The sequence below is a fragment of the Carassius gibelio genome, chromosome B21 (assembly GCF_023724105.1).
Source record: "Carassius gibelio isolate Cgi1373 ecotype wild population from Czech Republic chromosome B21, carGib1.2-hapl.c, whole genome shotgun sequence".
In the NCBI taxonomy this organism is placed as follows: Eukaryota; Metazoa; Chordata; class Actinopteri; order Cypriniformes; family Cyprinidae; genus Carassius; species Carassius gibelio.
In genome coordinates, this window is record NC_068416.1 from 28,257,278 (window position 1) to 28,266,921 (window position 9,644).

Here is a 9,644-nt window from a genome sequence, read left to right on the forward strand (position 1 = left end):
GTGTGTGTGTGTGTGTGTGTGTGTGTGTGTGTGTGTGTGTGTGTGTGTGTGTGTGTGTGTGTGTGTGTTTCTGCTTATGTGTGTTCTGCGTTGTTAATGAGCATGCAATTTGTTCCTTTTTTAAGCAGGGCCTCTGGAGTTCTGCTGTTCGCTTGCAAAATAAATGTGCCACTCATAAACTACAAAAACTCATAGACTTTATGAGATAAGACCACCAATTTTTATTCCTAGTTGTTTGATTGCTTCCCATTTAATATATATATTTAAAAACGAATTCATATTTTGTTAGTGCTTTATTTGCTCATTTATTGTTGCATTTTGATGTTTTTGTTGGATTCTGATGTTCATGCCAATTATTGGTATACTCAATAAGACAGTAAAAGAAGACACACCAGTAGTCAGTCAGCGCAGTCTGAAACACGCTTCCGGTTTGAACAGATCGCCTCCTACAGGAAGCGTTTTAAACTGCATCACTAACGGTACTCGCAGCACACAGTTACTGACAAAGTAAGTGTAATTCTGGACTTTATGTTTGTGTTACTGGATGGTAATGAATACTGCCGACACTACTGTCTGTAATAATGTCGTTGGTGTTTCACTTTATGATTATTCGTTCATCTCATGAACATGTTGCTAGCTTTGTTGCTTATTTTGCTCATATTGGCAATATTTCTCTTACATTTATGATTCTTTATAATATACTGTATTTCTTTAATTTAATAATGTGGACGTTGTATAATGTACCTTAAGTTGTTTATTTTTCTTTATATTCTGTTTATATCGAGTATTACTCTGCTGACCGCGTTTTAAGAAAGTTGTTGATATTGTTTAATTTGAAAAGCGACTTTTACTGTGACAGTAGACACTTCGTTTATTTATTTCTGTGTTATTGTTTATTTCAGAAACTACCTCCAGTGCATAGTCAGTGTGTGTTTATAAGGTGAAGAAAAATTACTCCTGACTTTACTTTCTGTTTAGAGTAGTGCGGAAGTGGTTAACACAGAGAGGCGCTAACTGAAGCGTTTTTTTTTTTATATATATATATTTCGATAAACAAGTTCATATTAAGCGACTTTCATGTTTGTAACACTATTGTCTGTGAGATCCAGTAAGAAGCGTCATGAACAGCGCTGACACACACCAGAAAACAGCAGTTATGACTGTAACCTTGTTGTTGTGGTAGAAATACTCGAGTGCATTACATCATTCATTTCAGGGTTTGTACAACCAAAGCACTTATCTATGACTCTCAAGCATTTCACACATCTATTTCCAGCACTTTTAAACTCTAATATGATCCAATTTGAATGCTATTTTTAACGGGATAAACAAAATATACTTTGTGGTAAACAAACACTTATATACAATTAAAAAAAATACATCAAATCACAATTGTAAGTGGTAGACAGCAGCAGAGGAGCACTTATTGGCTTAATAGTCATTCATTTCTCTATATTTTGAAATGATAAAATCACTATAAAATATAAAATCATCTAGAAATCAGATTTTGTCAGAAATGTATTTTTTGTGTAAGTAAGACAAGTCACAAACTTTTCTTCAGTTTGTTACTAAATCACACATAATCACTGAAGTTGTTCAGTTCTGTATTCTAGAAGAATAACGTTACATTTAATAAGAGTGGAATATATAAATGTTCTGTGTATAAAAAGTAGTTTTTGCACCTGTTACTGTTGTTAGTAAAAGTATGGGATGCATCTTAACTCAAGCTTAGTGCTTTACTGTCAAATCTGTATAAACAATTAACTAAACAAGAAATTAACATAAAATATTATTAGTACCTGCACTTATTATCTAATAACATTGTTATTATGAATTTAAATGCATTCATGCCACCTGAGCCTCATTAAACAGTGTGTACAACCCCGATTACGAAAAAGTCGGAGCACTGCACAAACTGTGAGTAAAAAAGGAATGGAATAATTTACAAATCTCATAAACTAATATTTCATTCACAATAGAATATAGATAACATATCAAATGTTGAAAGTGAGAAATTTTGAAATGTCATGCCAAATTTTGGCTCATTTTGGATTTCATGAGAGCTAGACATTCCAAATAAGTTGGGACAGGTAGCAGTAAGAGGCCGGAGAAGTTAATTGTACATTTAAGGAACAGCTGGAGGACCAATCTGCAACTTATAAGGTCAATAGGGAACATGATTGGGAATAAAAAGAGCCTCTCAAGTGTCTCTCAGAAGTCAAGATGGGCAGAGGATCACCAATTCCCCCAATGCTGTGGCGAAAAATGGTGGAGCAATATCAGAAAGGAGTTTCTCAGAGAAACATTGCAAAGAGTTTGAAGTTATCATCATCTACAGTGCATAATATCATCCAAAGATTCAGAGAATCTGGAACAATCTCTGTGTGTAAGGGTCAAAGCAGGAAAACCATACTGAGAAGAGCTTGCATTTTCCATCATGACAATGCCAGACCACATGCTGCATCAATTACAACATCATGGCTGTTTAGAAGAAGGATCCGGGTCTGAAATGACCAGCCTGCAGTCCAGATCTTTCACCCATAGAAAACATTTGGTGCATCATAAAGAGGACGATGCGACAAAGAAGTCCTAAGACAGTTGAGCAACTAGAAGCCTGTATTAGACAAGAATGGGACAACATTCATATTCCTAAACTTGAGCAGCTTGTGTCCTCAGTCCCCAGACGTTTGCAGACTGTTATAAAAAGAAGAGGAGATGCCACACAGTGGTAAACATGGCCTTGTCCCAACTTTCTTGAGATGTGTTGATGCCATAAAATATAAAATCTACTTAAAATGATAAATTTTCTCAGTTTAAACATTTTATGTCATCTATATTGTATAATAATATAATATATCTGAATAAAATATTGAAATTTGAAACTTCCGCATCATTGCATTTTTTTTTTTTTTTTTTGTTTTTTTCACAATTTGTACAGTGTCCCAACGTGTCGGGTTTGTATAATGTGAACTAAAGGCATTTTGTAAATGGTCATTCCTCTTGTTTTAAGGAGTTGAGTCTCCTGCTGCTGTATTAATGTATAAAATAATGAGTCAATGTATAATTAGTGTATAGTTTTGAGACCCATACATTTTAGTAAAATGCATTTAAAAGTGTCTGGCACAATTTATTTCTGTCTATTTTACTGAAAGCCATCTAACACAAATCTCTTTTTCATCTCTGCAGACAATTTATTCAGTTCCCAGAGATGTCTATATTATATAATCTATCAAAACTGCTTCCTCTCCTCTTCGTGAACATTGTGCTTTGTGTGGCAGCTTGTAATAATGCAGAATATGAAATTAATGGAGAGTGTTGCCCAATGTGTGATCCAGGTAAATCCAGGATAAGATTTCTCTTCACCCAAACACACACTAGATGCAGATGAACTCAGACACTTAAAGAGTCATGATACCGTTTCATTATCATTCATTATTACTGATGAACAACTGTAATATGCTCTTAATATAATCTTCAGGGTTTGGACTGATGTGGCCAGGGCCTTGTTAAAAGTAAACCTGCACCAATCTGGTGTTTCTCTGTGGTAGATTCTCTTCATCTGGTGTAAAAATAATAAATAGAAGCAGCGAGTGCAGGCCATGTGTTGAGTTACAGTCTGAGATCTGTTTATATAGTGCACCGTTTTATTTCTGATTCGATTCTTCATTATAAGTCACTTATCTGACAGATATTATTATAGTTACATAATCCCCAGATATATTTCAGGGTCTAGGTTAGTGGTTTCTGAGACAGAAGATGGTTATATATATATATATATATATATATAACTTACACAGTTACAGATACATGTTAAAGTTATGTACGCATGTATAAATAATGAATAATAATTGTGTTGTTGATTTTCTTTGATGTTGTCTAGGAAACCGAGTTTATAAACACTGTGATGAGTTCACAAGCACAACATGTGATTCATGTCCCTTCATGACTTACTCTAATACACCTAATGGATTTACAGAGTGTGTGCCCTGTTCTGTGTGTGATACGAGTGAGTAAAACTGTCTTTCTTACTGAATCCTCATGGGTTCATATATATTGTATTTTATTTTTTCTCCAGATGACTTGTCATTGCCAGGTTTTCTTCAATTGATTCATTAGTTTTCTTTCTTGTTGAAGGTGATGGGCTGAGAGTAAAGCATGCATGTACAGTAACATCAGACACAGTGTGTGAACCTCTTCCTGGTTATTACTGTATAGACTCACTCTATAACTGTAAAAGAGCCAAGAAACATTCATCCTGCTCACCTGGACAATACATCAAGCAAACCGGTCAGTCTTTTATCAGTCCAGCAGCTTTAATATACATCCATAAAAACTGAGAGGAATAACTCTCTATTAAATAACTCAATTATGGAAATATGTATGTTGTTCTAAAGCAGCTTTACAATTTATTTCACCTGGAGAAAGTATTAAGTAGTTCCTCGTGATAGACATTGCTTGTGTCTCTTATATCCACCTGAACAAATCTACTAAATTATGATCAGGTTGATTATAAGTTAGTTATGTGAAGATTAATTTAGTGTCAGATGCTCTACTGAATGATGATGTGATCGTCTGTGAGACTGTGTTTATTGCTCATGTACTGATGCTGTGTGTTTAATTGTATTTGTATAGGAACAGAGTTCAGAGATACAGTGTGTGATCACTGTCCTGCTGGTTCATATTCAGATGGGACAGTCTGCAAACTGCATACAGAGTAAGTATTAATATTTTAAAACACTGACACCTTCTTAAATTAAATTTTCCCCTCACAAGAGATATATTTGTAGTTAATCGTGAGTTCTGTATCTCTCTCTAACAGCTGTGAATCTCTAGACAAGACAACAATCAGAGAAGGAACAGATACGACTGATGCTGAGTGCAGTGATAGACCAACTTCTTTCCTGAAACTGATTCTGTGTGTGTTTGTGGAGTGTGTTTAGTGTGTTTGCTGATGTTTGATCAAAGATTCAGCCATGTTTCATGGACTTTTTTTATGGGACAAGCTGCACTGGGTCCCAAAAAGTGTATTAAACCTTCACTGTAAAAAATGTAACGTAAAATCAACAGTAGCTTACTGGCAACAAATAGCCAGCAAGCTTCAGTATTTTATTCCACGGTAATATTACTGTAAATCTGACTACAGTAGTTGACAACATACTGTATAATAACTTACAGTATATTTATACTGTAAAATTAATTACAGTTCATGTTTTTGCACTGTATTTTAAAATACCGTAAAGTTACTCTGCAGTATAATTGATTACGGTAGTTTTTATATTCACATATACGCATATATACACAACATATAACTAACTACAACCTGTTACATGCTTAAAAAATAATGAAATATAAAGGCAAAAAAAATTCACACAGTTATATTACTGATTATTAGATGTCACGTAAATTATGACAACACTCAGAACATTTATTACAGTTTCATTAAACGGTAAAAACACTCTCCAGACTTGACAGGGCCAATGCAGATCCCAGGTTTTTGCTGCCTATAGAGAACAAAACACAAAAGTTTAGTTGCACTACAGCTTGACAGACATCAATGTGATAAACAGACTTGAAAGTGACTTACCTCTTTATTAACTCATCAGCACGCTGCAATGTCGAACAACATACACGCTGAAAGAAATGAAAAACATATTCAACACTGCATAGACCTACACAGAGATATTCGTTTCACAATGCATCCCCTTTCTGAATTTCCTTCTTGATACAATTAATGTAAAGATGCTCCTGACTACATTTAAATGTAATGTTTGTATTTCCCATTAAAAGCCAATAAAATATTGAAATTAGATTTTTGTTTGTTGCTACTTTTAACTACACTGACTAATCTTTCCTCTTTTCTAAATCAGTACTTAAAAGTCTTACCTAACTCTAATAAATCAGCCAGTCATATTTGGTGAATTCCTTGATGAAGCTGGCAACATGTGGATTCAGGGCCCTTTTCTACGTTGCACCATCTATATATTTTTAAAATATAAATATACTGAAATATACTGTTGTCTATCACAACAGTGTATGCTACATTCTACATTTATTTTCCCAGCTTGGGAAGGTAAAAATAAACTTCTAATGTTTGCATGGGTTTGAATGACCATAGTACTTTCACTACAGATGTGGACAAGCAACAATAGCATTAGTTTCACAATTTTGAATGGAAATCAGTCCTAAGCTGACCACACTGGATACAAGAGTTCATTTTTCTAGCACTCACCATGATCTGCTCATGCCAAACAGTATGATTTTTTATGGATTCATCAATAGTTACCTTTGGATGAATTCCCGGATTGTTGCAGCCTCAGCTTGGTCCTCCAGGTTGAAAATGTAGGAGGAAGCAAAGAAGACAGCCAGGGCAGATGTGAAGGCATTTCTAATCTTATTTCCAAACAATTTTAACGTTAGATGCAGTACTTACCCATCTATATCTGGTGACTTCACCAAGGATTTTTACCTGTAAGACAAAGAGAAATATGGATCAAAACATAAAAAGGTTACAAAATAATTCCAAAATATAACATCTAAATAAATAATTTGAAAAGAAAACAAATTTCAAAGACCAGAAATGACAAGCTAACAACTTAAATGCAAATTAAAAATACGAAAAAGTTAATATATAATTTTAGTTAATTAAATAATTGAATGCTAGTATTAATTATTCAAGCTGCATTTAATTTATTACTTTTAAAAAAAGATGGCTAATCTATTTAATTATTATTATTTATTTATTTATTTACCTACAATTAAGTTGAGATCTCTTGGGGTCCCAACAGAGACCCGATTTCGAGGGAGAACCTGTTTTGTCACAAATAAGAAACAAGAAACACCCAAAGTGACAAAAAAAAAACAAAAACAAAAAAAAAACGGGGATTATAATAGCCATTATCGTGAATATCAAACAAAATCAAATATACAACTAAATTATCCACAGTCCGTTGGCAGTGGCTGTATTCAGATATTAATAAACTAGTGCACTTGAAGAAGTTAATGAAAATGAGTGTGCAAAATCATGTGAGTGTCTGGTCTGAAGAAGGACTATCAGACTTTCACTGCCTGTGTATTCACTTTAAGTGTAACTTACATCGGTATAATGTCTAATATGACTGAAAACACTGTGGTTGTCCCTTCAAGTCGTGCATAACATTAGTGTAATAGGTCGATTTCGAACATAGCTTTAGGCTTCAGGCGCCAGTGATGTGTGGGTCAATAACCCGCACCCAACTCGCAACTCGGACCACAAAAAAATAAAAAATAAAATATTGTAGCTTACCCGACCCGCTTCCTGACCCCCATTTTTAAAAAGCAGCAAATGCTCATAGTAGCGTCATTGGGCCATAGGAACGTATGCAAAACTAACTAGGCCAAATATATATATATATATATATATATATATATATATATATATATATATATATATATATATATATATATATATATATATATTAAAATAATATTTTAATTTTGTCAAGATTTATAAAAAATCATCAGTAAGCTCATAATGTGTAAAATAGTCTAGTCTGGCTATGTCTATTTGTATGTTTCTGCAGGGTCAGCAGACATTGAGGTTCGGGTTTGTTCCGATCACAGCACGTGAGCGGAGAGAGCATTTCTGAATCGCTCATTCCGATTCAGAACGGTTTAATTGGCAAAATATGCAAGGAGTCATTTCATTGTTTAGTAATAAACTGGTGTTTTCTGTGTTGCTGCTAAGATGAAGTTGACGATGCAGACTCGCCATGAACGCAAGAGAGAAATGCACATTTCATATGGATTACATCATCAGAGAGTAGCACATTTATTTTGGTTTTAATATTTTCGTTTAAAAGTAGACATTAAGCTTTCTGTAATATATATCCTGTATTTCTCAAATCTGTGAGGCACACGCTGAGTTTAGTTCAGATGCAATGCAAGTGATCGTGCCGGAGCCTTATTACATTGTCTGCTAGGCTATATATTTGATTCTTATTTATTAAATACAGGCAACTGATTGATAAAACATTAATCAAAATTAAGATACAATTTATACAAAACGAAAATCTTTTAAAAAGAGTTTTCTATAAAACAAAACTTAATGAAGTCGTCAAAATCATGTTTTACCAAAAACAGCGCTGTTGTTCCACATGCAGTCTTCTTTGTCGCCTCCATCTCCACGTGCAGACTGAGCTCTGCATCATCTTCACCAGTTATTCAGCCAATAAAGTGTAAGCCTATGTATTTCAAAACAACACGGTCTCACTCCCAACTCGTCACATATGGACGCTTGGTCAGGACCCCTTGGCGTCACATTTTAACGCACTTGGTATCCCTTTGGCATTATTTTTCAACGAGCAGGGCAGTCCAATTGACTTTCTATGGAACCCTGAACCCGAGCCTGAGGCGCCGAAATTTGACGTTTTGGGTAAGCACGCGCAGCCCTTTGTTTGCTGTGGATGAAAAAAAAAATGGATGGATCGAGACTACAATAAATAGGAATAGATAGGAATAGGCTACAATAAATGATCTATGCCGAGGCTGGTCAAATGGTGTCCCCCATATCATCTTTATCTGGCCACACAACTAGGTTTTAATGTTAAGAAATCCCTCGCAGTCTGATATCAAAGCGCCCTCTGAGAAATAGGGGGAGCGTTCGTCGTGCTGTTTAACAGCATTCAGCGGTGAGTTTAACAACGCTCTACTGCAGGTAGAACAGCATCCAGATGTGAGTTTACAAAAACAACGCTCAACTGCAGGTAAAACACTATTCAGAGGTGAGTTTAACAACGCTCTACTGCAGGTAGAACAGCATCCAGATGTGAGTTTACAAAAACAACGCTCAACTGCAGGTAAAACACTATTCAGAGGTGAGTTTAACCAAAACAACGCTCAACTGCAGGTAAAACACTATTCAGAGATGAGTTTAACAACGCTCTACTGCAGGTAAAACACTATTCAGATGTGAGTTTAACCAAAACAACGCTCAACTGCAGGTAAAACACTATTCAGAGGTGAGTTTAACAACGCTCTACTGCAGGTAAAACACTATTCAGAGGTGAGTTTAACAACGCTCAACTGCAGGTAAAACACTATTCAGAGGTGAGTTTAACAACGCTCTACTGCAGGTAAAACACTATTCAGCGGTGAGTTTAACAACGCTCTACTGCAGGTAAAACACTATTCAGCGGTGAGTTTAACAACGCTCTACTGCAGGTAAAACACTATTCAGCGGTGAGTTTAACAACGCTCTACTGCAGGTAAAACACTATTCAGAGGTGAGTTTAACAACGCTCTACTGCAGGTAAAACACTATTCAGAGGTGAGTTTAACAACGCTCAACTGCAGGTAAAACACTATTCAGAGGTGAGTTTAACAACGCTCTACTGCAGGTAAAACACTATTCAGAGGTGAGTTTAACAACGCTCTACTGCAGGTAAAACACTATTCAGAGGTGAGTTTAACCAAAACAACGCTCAACTGCAGGTAAAACACTATTCAGCGGTGAGTTTAACCAAAACAACGCTCAACTGCAGGTAAAACACTATTCAGAGGTGAGTTTAACAACGCTCTACTGCAGGTAAAACACTATTCAGAGGTGAGTTTAACCAAAACAACGCTCAACTGCAGGTAAAACACTATTCAGAGGTGAGTTTAACAAC

At 35.3% G+C, this 9,644-nt stretch overlaps 1 protein-coding gene across 3 annotated transcripts; it reads left to right on the forward strand.

Annotated features, from left to right (window-relative positions):
- The first annotated feature begins 331 nt into the window (after positions 1-331).
- LOC127986320 (tumor necrosis factor receptor superfamily member 14-like) lies at positions 332-5,807 on the forward strand. Of its 3 annotated transcripts, none has more exons than XM_052588603.1 (6): positions 332-507; positions 3,187-3,335; positions 3,881-4,006; positions 4,135-4,287; positions 4,633-4,714; positions 4,820-5,807. In XM_052588603.1, exons 1-6 carry the CDS (start codon positions 341-343, stop codon positions 4,938-4,940), a joined length of 798 nt encoding a protein of 265 aa, XP_052444563.1. In that variant the 5' UTR covers positions 332-340; the 3' UTR covers positions 4,941-5,807. The 3 variants fall into 3 exon arrangements, with proteins under 3 accessions (XP_052444563.1, XP_052444564.1, XP_052444565.1); XM_052588604.1 differs by lacking the exon at positions 332-507 and adding an exon at positions 535-940; XM_052588605.1 differs by lacking the exon at positions 332-507 and adding an exon at positions 1,069-1,217.
- The last annotated feature ends 3,837 nt before the right edge of the window (positions 5,808-9,644 follow it).